General features: G+C 45.4%; 1 protein-coding gene across 2 annotated transcripts in view; it reads right to left on the minus strand.

Moving 5' to 3' along the window:
- The window catches only part of LOC129863688 (protein sidekick-2-like), a 221,182-nt gene that overhangs the window by 175,572 nt on the left and 21,907 nt on the right, over nt 1–23,703 (minus strand). For both annotated transcript variants that reach the window (XM_055935861.1, XM_055935854.1), the window contains exon 2: nt 11,929–12,035. In XM_055935861.1, the coding sequence (XP_055791836.1) occupies nt 11,929–12,035 (107 nt within the window). The remainder of the gene's footprint in view (nt 1–11,928; nt 12,036–23,703) is intronic.

A 23,703-nucleotide genomic window follows, 5' to 3' on the forward strand; every position in this document is an offset into this window, starting at 1 on the left:
ATCGGTAATAAATACATGTTCTAAAGTCCTTAGGAGAAGATGCAGTAAAAACTGTACAACATCACAACGTAGCTTTGCTACCTCCAAGCTGAACACAGCAATGTCGGCAGATAAACATTAGCTGCGTTTTACACAGGCAGCACAATCATTGGCAAAAGAGCTCATCTGATTGGTCAAAAGAATAGTTAGCGAAAAAAATAATTTGGCTGCCTGTAAAAACACAAGCATTGTCACCTCAAACTAAGTAAAGGATTGCTGAAGAATAGTAGATTACCTTTCTCTTTAGAATCGACAAGGTTGTTCAAATGAGACTATATGCTTGAGCAGTGGCTGTCACTGATGCTGTAGGCCTAGATGAGCTACAAGCCATGAAAGACACGGAGCTGGGGACTCAGAAAGGTACGTTTCTGTCAGTTTGCCTACCAAGTAGAGGTTAAAAACCTAAAAATAGAGCCTTTCTAACCCCATGTGAATAATACATCAAACAGTCAATTACGTTACCTCACATTTTAGAAATAATACAATCATTGATAAATGCATAAGCCTTTAGACATTGAACTATAGAGATGTAACAGACCCTGAATGTAGTTGTAGATGGTGGCCAGCTCTCTAGCTTTATCTTTCAAAAAGAATTGTCGTGAAGTGACTTAACATTAGAACAATTGCGCCGGAGGAGATGGCTGCCGTTTTACGGTCTTCTAACCAATTGTGCTATTGTGTGTGATTTTTCACGTTATTTGTAAATTATTTTGTACAAAATGTTTCTGCCACCTTGTCTTATGACCGAAAATAGCTTCTAGATATCAGGACAGCGATTACTCACCTCGTGCTGGACGAAGATCTTTTCTATAACGAGTCGGACGCAAAGGATTTACTTCAGACACCCGACAAGGCTAAAATCCCCCTGATTCGCATGAGAAAGAGACAGAGACATCAGGGATGTAGGTCGTGGTGCCTTGTAAGGATTTGAAGGCAAGTGGAAAATCTGCTTCTACCATCAGTCCTATTAGCCAACATACAATCATTGGACAACAAAATAGACTAATTACGATCACGAATATCCTGCCAACGGGACATAAACAATTGTAATATCTTACATTGCCTTGCAAAAGTATTCACCCCCCTTGGCGTTGTTCCTATTTTGATGCACTGCAACATGTAATTTAAATAGATTTTTATTTGGATTTCATGTAATGGATATGCACAAAATAATCCAAATTGGTGAAGTGAAATGAAAAAAATAACTTATTTCAAAAAATTCAAAAATATTCAAAAACGGAAAAGTGGTGTGTATGTATTCACCCCCTTGGCTATGAAGCCCCTAAATAAGATCTGGTGCAACTAATTACCTTCCGAAGTCACATAATTAATTAAATTAAGTCCACCTGTGTGCAATCTAAGTGTCACATGATCTGTCACATGATCTCAGTATATATATACACCTGTTCTGAAAGGCCCCAGAGTCTGCAACACCACTAAGCAAGGGGCACCACCAAGCAAGCGGCACTATGAAGACCAAGGAGCTCTCCAAACAGGTCAGGGACAAAGTTGTGGAGAAGTACAGATCAGGGTTGGGTTATAAAAAAATACAGACACTTTGAACATCCCACGGAGCACCATTAAATCCTTTATAAAAAAATTGAAAGAATATGGCACCACAACAAACCTGCCAAGAGAGGGCCGCCCACCAAAACTCACAAACCAGTCAAGGAGGCCATTAACCTCTTGACGCTAGGGGTCATATTTCTTTATTTTATTAATTTTAAATAACGTTTGCAAGGTAAACAGACTATTTCTCAGGTCCAGATCGTAGAATATGCATATAATTTACAGATTAAGATAGAAAATACTCCAAAGTTTCCAAAGCTGTCAAAATATTGTCTGTGAGTATAACAAAACTGATTCTGCAGGCGAAAACCTGAGAAAATCTTTTTTTTATTTTTTTATCTGTGTTTCCTGGCAAGTCTTTCTTCCATTTAAAGGGGTATCAACCAGATTCCTTTTCCAATGGCTTCCTCAGGCTGTAACCAGGCTTTAGACATAGTTTCAGGCTTTTATTTTGAAAAATTTGCGATATTTTTCAAAACTAGTCAGGTGTCCTCTGATTAGATCATAGGCGCAAGAGGTAGCTCTCCATTTTCTTTTTCTCTCTTATTGAATAGGTTACGGTCCGGTTGAAATATTATCGATTACGTTTGTTAAAAACAACCCGAGGATTGATTATAAAAAACATTTGACATGTTTCTACAACCATTACAGATACTTTTTGGAATTTTCGTCAAACGGAACGAGGCTTTGGTTTTCTGAACATAATGCGCAACCCAACTGGCGGTTTCTTGTTATAAAAGTAATATTTATCGAACAAAAATAACATTTATTGTGTAACTGGGAGTCTCGTGAGTGCAAACATCCGAAGATTATCAAAGGTAAGTGATTAATCAGAGAGGCAATAAAGACACTAAAGATAACCCTGAAGAAGCTACAAAACTCCACAGCGGAGATGGGAGTATCTGTCCATAGGACCACTTTAAACCGTACACTCCACAGAATGGGGCTTTACGGAAGAGTGGCCAGAAAAAAATAAGCAAACATGTTTGGTGTTCGCCAAAAGGCATGTGCGAGACTCCGCAAAAATATGGAAGGTACTCTGGTCAGATGAAACAAATGATGGATGGCGCTAAATACGGGGAAATTGAGGGAAACCTGTTTCAGTTTTCCAGATATTTGGGACTGTTACGTTCCCCAGTTTCTGTGTTGTGGGTTTGTTTGTATATGTTTCAGGAAATGTCTTCCTGGATTCCCTCAAGCAGGTGATTGGTCGACCCCATTGCTAATTGGAGCTGACCCAGCCCTCTCGTCAGAGGATACAGCTGTATCCCATTACAGACTCCTTCTCCAGCTAGTAAATCCAGTGTTCCTTTGTTAGGGAGAGCTTATTAGTATGTCCTGTGTTGGTTGTTGCTCAAAGACAGATTTATATTAAGTATTTTGAAGCCGCTGATCTGAGGTACAGTATGTGGGTGCCAATAGGACACAGTGTTTTGATTCCTGAAATTGTTTTCTTACGTTTGTATTAATATTTTTCATTTGTTCCCAGGGGAGAAGGGGAAGGCACCTAGGGAGTGCTTAGGCAAGAGGCCTGCGGGCATACATAACCCGTAGTATTTACTGTCTATGCACACTAGGTAAGACCTGGGCAGACCACCTATTGTATTTTGGTTAGCTCACCAGGTGGTGCTAGTTAGGTAAGCAGTGGGTAGGCAGGTAAGGTAGGAGAGGGGGCTCTTTAACTTTAACTTTCTTTGCTTTGGTTTCGTCCAGCACCTTTTTCCCTAAATTACCGTGTGAAGGAATAAATTCCCTGTAAATGGTAAATTCTCTGCCTTTGTCATCCTTACCCGCACCTACAGTCCAATTCATCTTTCACTCCATGGGGAGTTGAGTTGTAGCAGGGTGTTGCGTTCCCTCTTCGTAGAGGCGTACATAACAGGGATGAGTTTCACCTTCCAGCAGGACAATGACCCTAAGCATACTGATAAAGCATCACTCAAGTGGTTTAAGGGGAAACATTTAAATGTCTTCGAATTGCCTAGTCAAAGCCCAGACCTCAATCCAATTGAGAATCTGTGGTATGACTTAAAGATTGCTGTACACCAGCGGAACCCATCCAACTTGAAGGAGCTGGAGCAGTTTTGCCTTAAAGAATGGGCAAAAATCCCAGTGGCTAGATGTGCCAAGCTTATAGAGACATACCCCAAGAGACTTGCAGCTGTATTTACTGCAAAAGGTGGCTCTACAAAATATTGACATTGGGGGGTGAATAGGAAAAATTCAAAGGGGGGTTAGCAAGGCACTATATATTTCACAGAGTCGTGGCTGAACGACAACATTAATAATCTACAGCTGGCGGGGTTTACGCTGCATCGGCCAGATAGAACCGCCGTCTCTGGTAAGACAATGGGTGGTGATCTGTGTATATTTGTAAACAACAGCAGGTGCATGAAATCTAATAGTAAGAAAGCATCTTGGTTTTACTCGCCTGTTGTAGAGTTTCTCATTATAAGCTGTTGACCACACTATTAAACAAGATACTTTTCATCTATTTTCTTCATAGCAGTCCATTTACCACCACAAACCAATGCTGGCACTAAGACCGCACTCAAAGAGCTGTACAGTAAATGGTCATAAGCAATCAGGAATACGCTAATCCAGAGGCAGCACTCCTAGTGGCCGGAGACTTTAATGCAGGGAAACTTAAATCCGTTTAACCTCATTTCCACCAACATGTTAAATGTGCAACCAGAAGATAAAACAACTCAAGACCACCTTTACTCCACACACAGAGATGTGTACAAAGCTCTCCCTCGCCCTCCATTTGGCAAATCTGACCATAATTCTATCCTCTTGATTTCTGCTTACAAGCAAAAACTAAAGCAGGAAGCACCAGTGACTCCGTCAATAAAGAAGTGTTGACATGACGCAGATGCTACGCATGTCTTTACTGACATGTTCAACATATCCCTGACTGAGTCTGTAATACCAACATGTTCAACCTGTCCCTGACTGAGTCTGTAATACCAACATGTTCAACATATCCCTGACTGAGTCTGTAATACCAACATGTTCAACATGTCCCTGACTGAGTCTGTAATACCAACATGTTCAACCTGTCCCTGACTGAGTCTGTAATACCAACATGTTCAACCTGTCCCTGACTGAGTCTGTAATACCAACATGTTCAACCTGTCCCTGACTGAGTCTGTAATACCAACATGTTCAACATGTCCCTGACTGAGTCTGTAATACCAACATGTTCAACATATCCCTGACCGAGTCTGTAATACCAACATGTTCAACATATCCCTGACCGAGTCTGTAATACCAACATGTTCAACATATCCCACACTGAGTCTGTAATACCAACATGTTCAACATGTCCCTGACCGAGTCTGTAATACCAACATGTTCAACATATCCCTGACTGAGTCTGTAATACCAACATGTTCAACATATCCCTGACCGAGTCTGTAATACCAACATGTTCAACATATCCCTGACCGAGTCTGTAATACCAACATGTTCAACATATCCCACACTGAGTCTGTAATACCAACATGTTCAACATATCCCACACTGAGTCTGTAATACCAACATGTTCAACCTGTCCCTGACTGAGTCTGTAATACCAACATGTTCAACCTGTCCCTGACTGAGTCTGTAATACCAACATGTTCAACATATCCCTGACTGAGTCTGTAATACCAACATGTTCAACATATCCCTGACTGAGTCTGTAATACCAACATGTTCAACATATCCCACACTGAGTCTGTAATACCAACATGTTCAACATATCCCACACTGAGTCTGTAATACCAACATGTTCAACATGTCCCTGACTGAGTCTGTAATACCAACATGTTCAACCTGTCCCTGACTGAGTCTGTAATACCAACATGTTCAACATGTCCCTGACTGAGTCTGTAATACCAACATGTTCAACCTGTCCCTGACTGAGTCTGTAATACCAACATGTTCAACATATCCCTGACTGAGTCTGTAATACCAACATGTTCAACATATCCCTGACCGAGTCTGTAATACCAACATGTTCAACATATCCCTGAGTGAGTCTGTAATACCAACATGTTCAACATATCCCTGACTGAGTCTGTAATACCAACATGTTCAACCTGTCCCTGACTGAGTCTGTAATACCAACATGTTCAACCTGTCCCTGACTGAGTCTGTAATACCAACATGTTCAACATATCCCACACTGAGTCTGTAATACCAACATGTTCAACATATCCCTGACTGAGTCTGTAATACCAACATGTTCAACCTGTCCCTGACTGAGTCTGTAATACCAACATGTTCAACCTGTCCCTGACTGAGTCTGTAATACCAACATGTTCAACATATCCCTGACTGAGTCTGTAATACCAACATGTTCAACATGTCCCTGACTGAGTCTGTAATACCAACATGTTCAACATATCCCTGACTGAGTCTGTAATACCAACATGTTCAACCTGTCCCTGACTGAGTCTGTAATACCAACATGTTCAACATATCCCTGACTGAGTCTGTAATACCAACATGTTCAACCTGTCCCTGACTGAGTCTGTAATACCAACATGTTCAACATATCCCTGACTGAGTCTGTAATACCAACATGTTCAACATGTCCCTGACTGAGTCTGTAATACCAACATGTTCAACATATCCCACACTGAGTCTGTAATACCAACATGTTCAACATGTCCCTGACTGAGTCTGTAATACCAACATGTTCAACCTGTCCCTGACCGAGTCTGTAATACCAACATGTTCAACATATCCCTGACCGAGTCTGTAATACCAACATGTTCAACATATCCCTGACTGAGTCTGTAATACCAACATGTTCAACATGTCCCTGACTGAGTCTGTAATACCAACATGTTCAACCTGTCCCTGACCGAGTCTGTAATACCAACATGTTCAACATATCCCTGACTGAGTCTGTAATACCAACATGTTCAACATGTCCCTGACTGAGTCTGTAATACCAACATGTTCAACCTGTCCCTGACCGAGTCTGTAATACCAACATGTTCAACATATCCCTGACTGAGTCTGTAATACCAACATGTTCAACATATCCCTGACTGAGTCTGTAATACCAACATGTTCAACATATCCCTGACCGAGTCTGTAATACCAACATGTTCAACATATCCCTGACTGAGTCTGTAATACCAACATGTTTCAAGCAGACCACCATAGTCCCTGTGCCCATGAACATTAAGGGAAGCTGCCTAAATCACTACCAACCCATAGCACTCACGTCTGTAGCCATGAAGTTCTTTGAAAGGATGGTCGTGGCTCATATCAACATCATTATCCAGGAAACCCTAGACCCACTCCAATTTGCACACTGCCCCAACAGATCCACAGATGATGCATTCTTTATTGCACTCAACACAGCCCTTTACCATCAGGACAGATGGCAGACCTATGTAAGAATCCTATTCATTGAATACAGCTCAGCATTCAACAGCAAATTGCCCTCAAAGCTCATCACTAAGCTAAAGACCCTGGGGCTAAACACCTCCCTCTGCAACCGGATCCTGGACTTCCTGACGGGCCGCCCCCTGGTGGTAAGGGTAGGTAACAACACATCTGCCACGCTGATCCCCAACACTGGGGACCCCTCAGCGGTGCAAACTCAGTCCCCGCCTCTACTCCCTGTTCACTCATGACTGCATAGCCAGGAACGACTCATTGAGTTTGCCGACGACACAACAGTGATCACAGACAATGATCACAGACAATGATGAGCCTATATGGAGGAGGTCAGAGACCTGGCCGTGTGGTTCCAGGATAACAACCTCTCCTTCAACGTGATCAATACAAAGGAGATGATTGTGGACTACAGGAAAAGGAGGACCGACCACGCCTCCCTTCTCATCGACGGGGCTGTAGTGGAGCAGTTTGAGAACTTCAAGTTTCTCGGTGTCCACATCAACAACAAACAAGAATGGTTCAAACACACCAAGACAGTCGTGAAGAAGGCACGACAAAGCCTATTCCCCCTCAGGTAACTAAAACGATTTGGCATGGGTTCTGAGATCCTCAAAAGGTTCTACAGCTGCAACATCGAGAGCATCCTGACTGGTTGCATCACTGCCTGGTACGGCAATTGCTCGGCCTCTGACCGCAAGGCACTACAGAGGGTAGTGTGTACAGCACAGTACATCACTGGGGCTAAGCTGCCTGCCATCCAAGACCTCTACACCAGGCGGTGTCAGAGGAAGGCCCTAAACATTGTCAAAGACCCCAGCCACCCCAGTCATAGACTGTTCTCTCTACTACCGCATGGCAAGCGGTACCGGAGTGCCAAGTCTAGGACAAAAATGCTTCTCAACAGTTTTTACCCCCAAGTCATAAGACTCCTGAACAGGTAATCAAATGGCTACCTGGACTATTTGCATTGTGTGGCCCCCCCAACCCCTCTTTTTACGCTGCTGCTACTCTCTGTTTTTCATATATGCATTGTCACTTTAACTATACATTCATGTACATACTACCTCAATTGGGCCGACCAACCAGTGCTCCCACACATTGGCTAACTGGGCTATCTGCATTGTGTCCCGCCACCCGCCACCCACCACCCACCAACCCTTCTTTTACGCTACTGCTACTCTCTGTTCATCATTTATGCATAGTCACTTTAACAATATCTACATGTACATACTACCTCAATCAGCCTGACTAACCGGTGTCTGTATGTAGCCTCACTACTTTCCTAGCCTTGCTACTATATATAGCCTGTCTTTTTACTGTTGTTTAATTTCTTTACCTACCTATTGTTCACCTAACACCTTTTTTTGCACTATTGGTTAGAGCCTGTAAGTAAGCATTTCACTATACCTGTTGTATTCGGCGCACGTGATAAATAAACTTTGATTTGAAATCCCTCAAATTTCATGTTGCTGTTTGGCCAATGTTCTGTCATCATCGTTCCCACAGTAATCTGCAATGCCTCTCCTCTCTGTGTTCCTCTTTCAGAGTGGTGTGTCTGCAATCCTAAGCGTCTTGGCTCAATATGATGCCTGAAATCTAACCTCTCCCTCTCTCCCTTTCCCCCTCTCTCTTCTCGCTTTACCTTCCTCTCTCACCCTCTCTCTTCTCTCCTCTTTCTTTCTTTCTTTCTTTCTATTTCTTTGTTACTCTCTCTCCCCTCCTTCTCTCCCTCTCCTTCTCCATCTCTCTCCTTCCACTGCAGGTGTATTCCCCAATTACTCTGTTTCAGATTCATCACACCATGAGCTGCTGATAGAGAAGAAGAGAGAAAGAGAGTGGGGGTTGGTAAGAGAGACAGATAGAGAGAGATAGAGTGAAGGTGTGAGGAAAAACAGAGAGAGAGTGGCAGATAATAAAGATAGAGATAGTGTGAAAAACAGAGAGAGATGAAGAGAGAGTGTGAGAGAGAGACAGAGAGTGAGGGAGAAAAGTGAAGGGATATGGTTTGTGACACTGCCAGGGACTATACCAGTGGGAAGTACTAGGGAGTACCATGGAGGAGAGTGCTATGGAGTTCTGGGGAGGGGAGTACTAGAGAGAGGAGTACCAGGGAGTACTAGTTAAGGAGTACTAGGGATGGGGGTACTAGGTAGGAGTGTACTAGGGAGTACTGGGGAGGGGAGTACCAGGGAGGAGAGTACCAGGGAGGGGAGTACTAGGAAGGAGAGTGCCAGGGAGGGAGGTAGCAAGGAGTACTAGGGAGGGGAGTATTATGGAGGGGATTACTAAGGAGGGGAATACCAGGGAGTACAATAAAGTACTAGGGAGGGGAGTACTAGGGAGTACTAGAGAGAGGAGTACTGGGGAGGGGAGTACAAGGGAGTACCACTGATGGAAGTATGCAAAAAGGGCATTACTAGAGAGGAAATGACCAGGGAGGGGAGTACTAGGGAGAGGGTACTAGGGAGTAGTAGGGAAAAGAGTACTAGGGAGGAGAGTCCTAGGGAGTAATATGGAGGGGAGTACTCAGGAGGACAGTACTAGGGAGGGGAACACTAGGGAGATGAGTACCAGGGAGTACTAGGGAGGGGAGTACTAGGGATGCTTCTACTAGGGAGAACTAAGGAGGGGAGTTCCAAGGAGGAGAGTTCCAAGGAGGAGAGTACTAGGGAAAACTGGGGAGGGGGTACTAATGAGTACTAGGGAGGGGAGTACTGGAGATGGGAATACTAGTGAGGGAGTACAAGGGAAGGAGGTACAAGTGAGGAGAGTACTAGGGAGTACTAGGGGGGGTATGAGGGCGGAGAGTACTAGGGAGTACTAGGGGTGGGGGGGGGTATGAGGATGGAGAGTACTAGGGAGTACTAGGGGGGGGGTATGAGGATGGAGAGTACCAGGGAGCACTAGGGAGGGGAGTGCTAGGGATGGGAATAAAAGTGAGGGAGTACTAGGCAGGGGTGTACGAAGGGGGATAGTACTAGGGCATACTAGGGAGGGGAGTACAAAGGAGGAGAGAACTAAGGAGGATATAACTAGGGAGGACAGTACGCGGGAGTACTAGGGGGACAGTACTAGGGAGGAGGGTACTAGGGATTACTATGGAGGAGAGTACAGGCCGGGCAGTACTAGAGAGGAAATTACCAGGGAGGGGAGGTACTAGGGAGTACTAGGGAGTGGAGTACTAGGGAATGGGGTACTAGGGAATGGGGTACTAGGGAATACTAGGGAGGAAATTACCAGGGAGGGGAGTACTAGGGAGCATTAGAGAGGGGAGTACTAGGGAGGAGTGTACTAGGGGATACTAGGGAGGAGGGTACTAGGACTGGGGATACTAGTGAGGGAGTACTAGGGAGTGGTACAAGGGAGGAGGGTACTATGGAGGGGATCAATAGGAAGGATAGTACTAGGGAGTACTAGGGAAGGGAGTACTATGGAGTACCAGGGAGGGGAGTACTAGGGAGATGAGTACTATGGAGGAGAGTACTAGGGGGACGAGTACTAAGGAGGACTAGGGAAGGGAGTACTCTGGAGTACTTGGGATGAGAGAACTAGGGATAACTAGGTAGGAAAGTACTAGGCAGGGGAGTAATAGATAGTTCTAGTGAGGGAAGTACTGGAGAGGAGAGTACTAAGGGAAGGGAAATACAAGGGAGTACTAGGGAGGGAAGTACTAGGCAGGGGAGTACTAGTGAGGGAGTACTGGGGAAGGGGTCACAAGTGAAGAGAGTACTAGAGAGTACTATGGAGGGGAGTACCAGGGAGGGGTGTACTAGGGAGTACTATGGAGGGGAGTACTAGGGAAGGGAGTACTAGGGAATACTAGGGAGGAGAGTACTAGGGAGGGGGTACTTGGGAGTACTAGGGATGATATTACCAGGGATGGGAGTACTAGGGAGGGGAGTACTAGGGAGGAGAATACTAGGGAGCAGAATACTAGGGAATACTAGGGAGGGTGGTTTTAGGGAGGGGAGTACCACGTAGTACTAATGAGTGAAATACTAGAGAGGAGGGTACTAGGGAGTACTAGGGAGGATAGTATTAGGGAGTACTAGGGATGAGAGTAAGGGAAAAAAGGGAAAGGGGGATACCTAGTCAGCTGTACAACTGAATGTCTCCAGTACTAGGGAGTGCTAGGGAGGGGAGTCTAGGGAGGAAAGTACGAGGGATGACTAGGGATGAGAGTACTAGGGAGTACTGGGGATGGGAATACTACAGAGTACCAGGGATGGCTGTACTAGAAGGGTAGTACAAGGGAGGGGAGTACTAGATAAAAAATTGTTTTCATATTTTTTTTTTTTACTCTGCGGTTCAACCAGAGATTAACAGATGTTGTTGTCAAATAAGGGAATAAAATAAGTGTCAGTCATATAAAAACCACAGCACAACATAATCCATCTAATGAGATGGTCGAGTGGAACAGCTGTCCGGAGGGTCATAGGCTCAGTAAATGAGATGCAGGTAGATATTTCCTCCCCAGATGGAGCTGGCACACTCTCCCACAGCTCCTAGCAAAGGGAACCTGTCTGGATACTCTGTAACACTGCGCACGCACACACACACACACACACACACACACACACACACACACACACACACACACACACACACACACACACACACACACACACACACACACACACACACACACACACACACACACACACACACACACACACACACACACAGGCACGTGTACACACACACACACACAAACACTTGCATGAACGCACACAGACCCACGCACTTGCACGCAAAACACAAAATACATGCCAATTCAGGAAATGATTTGAATAAAACATTTTCAAACTTTCAAATAATATATTCTACTTTTCAGTTTATTGAAAAGTAATTGATTACTGAATTGTCAATTTAGTTGACTTCCTGAATTGACTGCCACACACAGTCACAGTCACTTACATGCAACCTGCACTTCAGTCCTCCTCTGTAGTAATGCTCCTACACGGTTCCTGATGATACATTGGTAGAAGCCAGCATGGGAACGGTCCAGGGAGGGAATCAAGTACCTGCAAAACACACACATATTACACACATTCACACACACATATTAGATATCTGGAACACATACGATACACACGCATTAGACTATTGAAACACGCACAATACATACATCAATCAAAATGAAGTACGCTTTAAGCGACATCTATTTGTCTAAACACACAATACCCCCAAAAGACTGGAGTAACTTAAATACCTCACCTCACAGATTACTGCAGCTGTACATAGCCTATCAATAATTTAGCCCAAACAACTACCTCTTCCCCTACTGTATTTATTTATTTATTTTGCTCCTTTGCACCCCATTATATCTATTTCTACTTGCATATTCTTCCACTGCAAATCTACCATTCCAGTGTTTTACTTGCTGTATTGTATTTACTTCGCCACCATGGCCTTTTTTTGCCTTTACCTCCCTTATCTCACCTCATTTGCTCACATTGTATATAGACTTATTTTCTACTGTATTATTGACTGTATGTTTTGTTTATTCCATGTGTAACTCTGTGTTGATGCATGTGTCGAATTGCTATGCTTTATCTTGGCCAGGTCGCAGTTGTAAATTAGAACTTGTTCTCAACTTGCCTACCTGGTTAAATAAAGGTGAAAAGAAAAACACGACTGGAGTACCTACAATATCCCTCCACGACTGGAGTACCTACAATATCCCTCCACGACTGGAGTACCTACAATATCCCTCCACGACTGGAGTACCTACAATATCCCTCCACGACTGGAGAACCTACAATATCCCTCCACGACTGGAATACCTACAATATCCCTCCACGACTGAAGTACCTACAATATCCCTCCACGACTGGAGTACCTACAATATCCCTCCACGACTGGAGTACCTAAAATATCCCTCCACGACTGGAGTACCTACAATACATCCAACTGACTGTATCATCAACAATACCCCCACATGACTGAAGCAACTACAATACACCCACATGATTGGAGCAACTACAATACCCCCACATGAATGGTGTACCTACAATACCCCACCATAACTGGAGTACCTACAATACCGCCACATGACTGGAGTACCTACAATACCTCCACATGACTGGAGTACCAACAATACCTCCACATGACTGGAGTACCTACAATACCTCCACATGACTGGAGTACCTATAATAGAGCCACATGAGTGGAGTACCTACAATACCTCCACATGACTGGAGTACCTACAATACCCCCACATGACTGGCGTACCTATAATAGAGCCACATGAGTGGAGTACCTACAATACCTCCACATGACTTAAGTACCTACAATAACCCCCACATGACTGGAGTACCTACAATACCCCCACATGACTGGAGTACCAACAATACCCCCACATGACTGGAGTACCTACAATACCTCCACATGACTTAAGTACCTACAATACCCCCACATGACTGGAGTACCTACAATACCCCCACATGAGTGGAGTACCTACAATACCCCCACATGAGTGGAGTACCTACAATACCTCCACATGAGTGGAGTACCTACAATACCTCCACATGAGTGGAGTACCTACAATAACCCACATGACTGGAGTACCTACAATACCTCCACATGACTGGAGTACCTACAATACCCCCACATGAGTGGAGTACCTACAATACCCCCACATGAGTGGAGTACCTACAATACCCCCACATGACTGGAGTACCTACAATACCCCCACATGAGTGGAGTACCTACAATACCTCCACATGAGTGGAGTACCTACAATACCCCCACATGACTGGAGTACCTACAATAACCCACATGACTGGAGTACCTACAATACCTCCACATGACTGGAGTACCAACAATACCCCCACATGACTGGAGTACCTACAATACCTCCACATGACTGGAGTACCTACAATACCCCCACATGACTGGAGTACCTACAATACCTCCACATGACTGGAGTACCTACAATACCCCCACATGACTGGAGTACCTACAATACCTCCACATGACTGGAGTACCAACAATACCCCCACATGACTGGAGTACCTACAATACCTCCACATGACTGGAGTACCTACAATACCCCCATATGACTGGAGTACCTACAATACCTCCACATGACTGGAGTACCTACAATACCCCCACATGACTGGAGTACCTACAATACCTCCACATGACTGGAGTACCTACAATACCTCCACATGACTGGAGTACCTACAATACCCCCACATGACTGGAGTACCAACAATACCCCCACATGACTGGAGTACCAACAATACCTCCACATGACTGGAGTACCAACAATACCTCCACATGACTGGAGTACCTACAATACCTCCACATGACTGGAGTACCAACAATACCTCCACATGACTGGAGTACCTACAATACCTCCACATGACTGGAGTACCTACAATACCTCCACATGACTGGAGTACCTACAATACCTCCACATGACTGGAGTACCTACAATACCCCCACATGACTGGAGTATCTACAATACCCCCACATGACTGGAGTACCTACAATACCCCCACATGACTGGAGATCCTACAATAACCATACATGACTGGAGCAACTACAAAACACCCACATGAGTGGAGTACCTACAATACCTCCACATGACTGGAGTACCTACAATACCTCCACATGACTGGAGTACTTACAATACCTCCACATGACTGGAGTACCTACAATACCTCCACATGACTGGAGTACCTACAATACCTCCACATGAGTGGAGTACCTACAATACCTCCACATGACTGGAGTACCTACAATACCTCCACATGACTGGAGTACCTACAGTACCTCCACATGACTGGAGTACCTACAATACCTCCACATGACTGGAGTACCTACAATACCTCCACATGACTGGAGTACCTACAATACCTCCACATGACTGGAGTACCTACAATACCTCCACATGACTGGAGTACCTACAATACCTCCACATGACTGGAGTACCTACAATACCTCCACATGACTGGAGTACCTACAATACCTCCACATGACTGGAGTACCAACAATACCCCACCATGACTGGAGTACCTACAATACCTCCACATGACTGGAGTACCTACAATACCCCCACATGACTGGAGTACCTACAATACCCCCACATGACTGGAGTACCAACAATACCCCACCATGACTGGAGTACCTACAATACCCCTACATGACTGGAGTACCTACAATACCTCCACATGACTGGAGTACCTACAATACCCCCACATGACTGGAGTACTTACAATACCTCCACATGACTGGAGTACCTACAATACCTCCACATGACTGGAGTACTTACAATACCTCCACATGACTGGAGTACCAACAATACCTCCACATGACTGGAGTACCTACAATACCTCCACATGACTGGCGTACCTACAATACCTCCACATGACTGGAGTACCAACAATACCTCCACATGACTGGAGTACCTACAATACCTCCACATGACTGGAGTACTTACAATACCTCCACATGACTGGAGTACCAACAATACCTCCACATGACTGGAGTACCTACAATACCTCCACATGACTGGAGTACCTACAATACCTCCACATGACTGGAGTACCTACAATACCTCCACATGACAGGAGTACCTACAATACCCCACATGACTGGAGTACCTACAATACCTCCACATGACTGGAGTACCTACAATACCTCCACATGACTGGAGTACCTACAATACCTCCACATGACTGGAGTACCTACAATACCTCCACATGACTGGAGTACCTACAATACCTCCACATGACTGGAGTACCTACAATACCTCCACATGACTGGCGTACCTACAATACCTCCACATGACTGGCGTACCTACAATACCTCCACATGACTGGAGTACCAACAATACCTCCACATGACTGGAGTACTTACAATACCTCCACATGACTGGAGTACCAACAATACCTCCACATGACTGGAGTACCTACAATACCTCCACATGACTGGAGTACCTACAATACCTCCACATGACTGGAGTACCTACAATACCTCCACATGACTGGAGTACCAACAATACCTCCACATGACTGGAGTACCTACAATACCTCCACATGACTGGAGTACCAACAATACCCCCACATGACTGGAGTACCTACAATAACTCCACATGACTGGAGTACCTACAATACCCCCACATGACTGGAGCACCTACAATACCTCCACATGACTGGAGTACCTACAATACCTCCACATGACTGGAGCACCTACAATACCTCCACATGACTGGAGTACCTACAATACCTCCACATGACTGGAGTACCTACAATACCCCCACATGACTGGAGCACCTACAATACCTCCACATGAGTGGAGTACCAACAATACCCCCACATGACTGGAGTACCTACAATACCTCCACATGAGTGGAGTACCAACAATACCCCCACATGACTGGAGTACCTACAATACCTCCACATGAGTGGAGTACCAACAATACCCCCACATGACTGGAGTACCTACAATACCCCCACATGACTGGAGTACCTACAATACCTCCACATGACTGGAGTACCTACAATACCTCCACATGACTGGAGTACCTACAATACCCCCACATGACTGGAGTACCTACAATACCCCCACATGACTGGAGTACCTACAATACCCCCACATGACTGGAGTACCTACAATACCTCCACATGAGTGGAGTACCAACAATACCCCCACATGACTGGAGTACCTACAATACCTCCACATGAGTGGAGTACCAACAATACCCCCACATGACTGGAGTACCTACAATACCTCCACATGAGTGGAGTACCAACAATACCCCCACATGACTGGAGTACCTACAATACCCCCACATGACTGGAGTACCTACAATACCTCCACATGACTGGAGTACCTACAATACCCCCACATGACTGGAGTACCTACAATACCTCCACATGACTGGAGTACCAACAATACCCCCACATGACTGGAGTACCTACAATACCTCCACATGACTGGAGTACCTACAATACCCCCATATGACTGGAGTACCTACAATACCTCCACATGACTGGAGTACCTACAATACCCCCACATGACTGGAGTACCTACAATACCTCCACATGACTGGAGTACCTACAATACCTCCACATGACTGGAGTACCTACAATACCCCCACATGACTGGAGTACCAACAATACCCCCACATGACTGGAGTACCAACAATACCTCCACATGACTGGAGTACCAACAATACCTCCACATGACTGGAGTACCTACAATACCTCCACATGACTGGAGTACCAACAATACCTCCACATGACTGGAGTACCTACAATACCTCCACATGACTGGAGTACCTACAATACCCCCACATGACTGGAGTACCTACAATACCTCCACATGACTGGAGTACCAACAATACCCCCACATGACTGGAGTACCTACAATACCTCCACATGACTGGAGTACCTACAATACCTCCACATGACTGGAGTACCTACAATACCTCCACATGACTGGAGTACCTACAATACCCCCACATGACTGGAGTACCAACAATACCCCCACATGACTGGAGTACCAACAATACCTCCACATGACTGGAGTACCAACAATACCTCCACATGACTGGAGTACCTACAATACCTCCACATGACTGGAGTACCAACAATACCTCCACATGACTGGAGATCCTACAATAACCATACATGACTGGAGCAACTACAAAACACCCACATGAGTGGAGTACCTACAATACCTCCATATGACTGGAGTACTTACAATACCTCCACATGACTGGAGTACCTACAATACCTCCACATGACTGGAGTACCTACAATACCTCCACATGAGTGGAGTACCAACAATACCCCCACATGACTGGAGTACCTACAATACCTCCACATGAGTGGAGTACCAACAATACCCCCACATGACTGGAGTACCTACAATACCCCCACATGACTGGAGTACCTACAATACCTCCACATGACTGGAGTACCTACAATACCCCCACATGACTGGAGTACCTACAATACCTCCACATGACTGGAGTACCAACAATACCCCCACATGACTGGAGTACCTACAATACCTCCACATGACTGGAGTACCTACAATACCTCCACATGACTGGAGTACCTACAATACCTCCACATGACTGGAGTACCTACAATACCCCCACATGACTGGAGTACCAACAATACCCCCACATGACTGGAGTACCAACAATACCTCCACATGACTGGAGTACCAACAATACCTCCACATGACTGGAGTACCTACAATACCTCCACATGACTGGAGTACCAACAATACCTCCACATGACTGGAGTACCTACAATACCTCCACATGACTGGAGTACCTACAATACCTCCACATGACTGGAGTACCTACAATACCTCCACATGACTGGAGTACCTACAATACCCCCACATGACTGGAGTACCTACAATACCCCCACATGACTGGAGTACCTACAATACCCCCACATGACTGGAGATCCTACAATAACCATACATGACTGGAGCAACTACAAAACACCCACATGAGTGGAGTACCTACAATACCTCCACATGACTGGAGTACCTACAATACCTCCATATGACTGGAGTACTTACAATACCTCCACATGACTGGAGTACCTACAATACCTCCACATGACTGGAGTACCTACAATACCTCCACATGAGTGGAGTACCTACAATACCTCCACATGACTGGAGTACCAACAATACCTCCACATGACTGGAGTACCTACAGTACCTCCACATGACTGGAGTACCTACAATACCTCCACATGACTGGAGTACCTACAATACCTCCACATGACTGGAGTACCTACAATAACCATACATGACTGGAGCAACTACAAAACACCCACATGAGTGGAGTACCTACAATACCTCCACATGACTGGAGTACCTACAATACCTCCATATGACTGGAGCACCTACAATACCTCCACATGACTGGAGTACCTACAATACCTCCACATGACTGGAGCACCTACAATACCTCCACATGACTGGAGTACCTACAATACCTCCACATGACTGGAGTACCTACAATACCCCCACATGACTGGAGCACCTACAATACCTCCACATGAGTGGAGTACCAACAATACCCCCACATGACTGGAGTACCTACAATACCTCCACATGAGTGGAGTACCAACAATACCCCCACATGACTGGAGTACCTACAATACCTCCACATGAGTGGAGTACCAACAATACCCCCACATGACTGGAGTACCTACAATACCCCCACATGACTGGAGTACCTACAATACCTCCACATGACTGGAGTACCTACAATACCTCCACATGACTGGAGTACCTACAATAACCCCACATGACTGGAGTACCTACAATACCCCCACATGACTGGAGTACCTACAATACCCCCACATGACTGGAGTACCTACAATACCTCCACATGAGTGGAGTACCAACAATACCCCCACATGACTGGAGTACCTACAATACCTCCACATGAGTGGAGTACCAACAATACCCCCACATGACTGGAGTACCTACAATACCTCCACATGAGTGGAGTACCAACAATACCCCCACATGACTGGAGTACCTACAATACCCCCACATGACTGGAGTACCTACAATACCTCCACATGACTGGAGTACCTTCAATACCCCCACATGACTGGAGTACCTACAATACCTCCACATGACTGGAGTACCAACAATACCCCCACATGACTGGAGTACCTACAATACCTCCACATGACTGGAGTACCTACAATACCCCCACATGACTGGAGTACCTACAATACCTCCACATGACTGGAGTACCTACAATACCTCCACATGACTGGAGTACCTACAATACCCCCACATGACTGGAGTACCAACAATACCCCCACATGACTGGAGTACCAACAATACCTCCACATGACTGGAGTACCAACAATACCTCCACATGACTGGAGTACCTACAATACCTCCACATGACTGGAGTACCAACAATACCTCCACATGACTGGAGTACCTACAATACCTCCACATGACTGGAGTACCTACAATACCTCCACATGACTGGAGTACCTACAATACCTCCACATGACTGGAGTACCTACAATACCCCCACATGACTGGAGTACCTACAATACCCCCACATGACTGGAGTACCTACAATACCCCCACATGACTGGAGATCCTACAATAACCATACATGACTGGAGCAACTACAAAACACCCACATGAGTGGAGTACCTACAATACCTCCACATGACTGGAGTACCTACAATACCTCCATATGACTGGAGTACTTACAATACCTCCACATGACTGGAGTACCTACAATACCTCCACATGACTGGAGTACCTACAATACCTCCACATGAGTGGAGTACCTACAATACCTCCACATGACTGGAGTACCAACAATACCTCCACATGACTGGAGTACCTACAATACCTCCACATGACTGGAGTACCTACAATACCTCCACATGACTGGAGTACCTACAATACCTCCACATGACTGGAGTACCTACAATAACCATACTTGACTGGAGCAACTACAAAACACCCACATGAGTGGAGTACCTACAATACCTCCACATGACTGGAGTACCTACAATACCTCCATATGACTGGAGTACTTACAATACCTCCACATGACTGGAGTACCTACAATACCTCCACATGACTGGAGTACCTACAATACCTCCACATGAGTGGAGTACCTACAATACCTCCACATGACTGGAGTACCAACAATACCTCCACATGACTGGAGTACCTACAATACCTCCACATGACTGGAGTACCTACAATACCTCCACATGACTGGAGTACCTACAATACCTCCACATGACTGGAGTACCTACAATACCCCCACATGACTGGAGTACCTACAATACCCCCACATGACTGGAGTACCTACAATACCCCCACATGACTGGAGATCCTACAATAACCATACATGACTGGAGCAACTACAAAACACCCACATGAGTGGAGTACCTACAATACCTCCACATGACTGGAGTACCTACAATACCTCCATATGACTGGAGTACTTACAATACCTCCACATGACTGGAGTACCTACAATACCTCCACATGACTGGAGTACCTACAATACCTCCACATGAGTGGAGTACCTACAATACCTCCACATGACTGGAGTACCTACAATACCTCCACATGACTGGAGTACCTACAATACCTCCATATGACTGGAGTACTTACAATACCTCCACATGACTGGAGTACCTACAATACCTCCACATGACTGGAGTACCTACAATACCTCCACATGAGTGGAGTACCAACAATACCCCCACATGACTGGAGTACCTACAATACCCCCACATGACTGGAGTACCTACAATACCTCCACATGACTGGAGTACCTACAATACCTCCACATGACTGGAGTACCTACAATACCCCCACATGACTGGAGTACCTACAATACCCCCACATGACTGGAGTACCTACAATACCCCCACATGACTGGAGTACCTACAATACCTCCACATGAGTGGAGTACCAACAATACCCCCACATGACTGGAGTACCTACAATACCTCCACATGAGTGGAGTACCAACAATACCCCCACATGACTGGAGTACCTACAATACCTCCACATGAGTGGAGTACCAACAATACCCCCACATGACTGGAGTACCTACAATACCCCCACATGACTGGAGTACCTACAATACCTCCACATGACTGGAGTACCTACAATACCCCCACATGACTGGAGTACCTACAATACCTCCACATGACTGGAGTACCAACAATACCCCCACATGACTGGAGTACCTACAATACCTCCACATGACTGGAGTACCTACAATACCCCCATATGACTGGAGTACCTACAATACCTCCACATGACTGGAGTACCTACAATACCCCCACATGACTGGAGTACCTACAATACCTCCACATGACTGGAGTACCTACAATACCTCCACATGACTGGAGTACCTACAATACCCCCACATGACTGGAGTACCAACAATACCCCCACATGACTGGAGTACCAACAATACCTCCACATGACTGGAGTACCAACAATACCTCCACATGACTGGAGTACCTACAATACCTCCACATGACTGGAGTACCAACAATACCTCCACATGACTGGAGTACCTACAATACCTCCACATGACTGGAGTACCTACAATACCTCCACATGACTGGAGTACCTACAATACCTCCACATGACTGGAGTACCTACAATACCCCCACATGACTGGAGTACCTACAATACCCCCACATGACTGGAGATCCTACAATACCCCCACATGACTGGAGATCCTACAATAACCATACATGACTGGAGCAACTACAAAACACCCACATGAGTGGAGTACCTACAATACCTCCACATGACTGGAGTACCTACAATACCTCCATATGACTGGAGTACTTACAATACCTCCACATGACTGGAGTACCTACAATACCTCCACATGACTGGAGTACCTACAATACCTCCACATGAGTGGAGTACCTACAATACCTCCACATGACTGGAGTACCAACAATACCTCCACATGACTGGAGTACCTACAATACCTCCACATGACTGGAGTACCTACAATACCTCCACATGACTGGAGTACCTACAATACCTCCACATGACTGGAGTACCTACAATAACCATACATGACTGGAGCAACTACAAAACACCCACATGAGTGGAGTACCTACAATACCTCCACATGACTGGAGTACCTACAATACCTCCATATGACTGGAGTACTTACAATACCTCCACATGACTGGAGTACCTACAATACCTCCACATGACTGGAGTACCTACAATACCTCCACATGAGTGGAGTACCTACAATACCTCCACATGACTGGAGTACCAACAATACCTCCACATGACTGGAGTACCTACAATACCTCCACATGACTGGAGTACCTACAATACCTCCACATGACTGGAGTACCTACAATACCTCCACATGACTGGAGTACCTACAATACCCCCACATGACTGGAGTACCTACAATACCCCCACATGACTGGAGTACCTACAATACCCCCACATGACTGGAGATCCTACAATAACCATACATGACTGGAGCAACTACAAAACACCCACATGAGTGGAGTACCTACAATACCTCCACATGACTGGAGTACCTACAATACCTCCATATGACTGGAGTACTTACAATACCTCCACATGACTGGAGTACCTACAATACCTCCACATGACTGGAGTACCTACAATACCTCCACATGAGTGGAGTACCTACAATACCTCCACATGACTGGAGTACCTACAATACCTCCACATGACTGGAGTACCTACAGTACCTCCACATGACTGGAGTACCTACAATACCTCCACATGACTGGAGTACCTACAATACCTCCACATGACTGGAGTACCTACAATACCTCCACATGACTGGAGTACCTACAATACCTCCACATGACTGGAGTACCTACAATACCTCCACATGACTGGAGTACCTACAATACCTCCACATGACTGGAGTACCTACAATACCTCCACATGACTGGAGTACCAACAATACCCCACCATGACTGGAGTACCTACAATACCTCCACATGACTGGAGTACCTACAATACCCCCACATGACTGGAGTACCTACAATACCCCCACATGACTGGAGTACCAACAATACCCCACCATGACTGGAGTACCTACAATACCCCTACATGACTGGAGTACCTACAATACCTCCACATGACTGGAGTACCTACAATACCTCCACA

The sequence above is a fragment of the Salvelinus fontinalis genome, chromosome 1 (genome assembly GCF_029448725.1).
Source record: "Salvelinus fontinalis isolate EN_2023a chromosome 1, ASM2944872v1, whole genome shotgun sequence".
Classification (NCBI taxonomy): Eukaryota; Metazoa; Chordata; class Actinopteri; order Salmoniformes; family Salmonidae; genus Salvelinus; species Salvelinus fontinalis.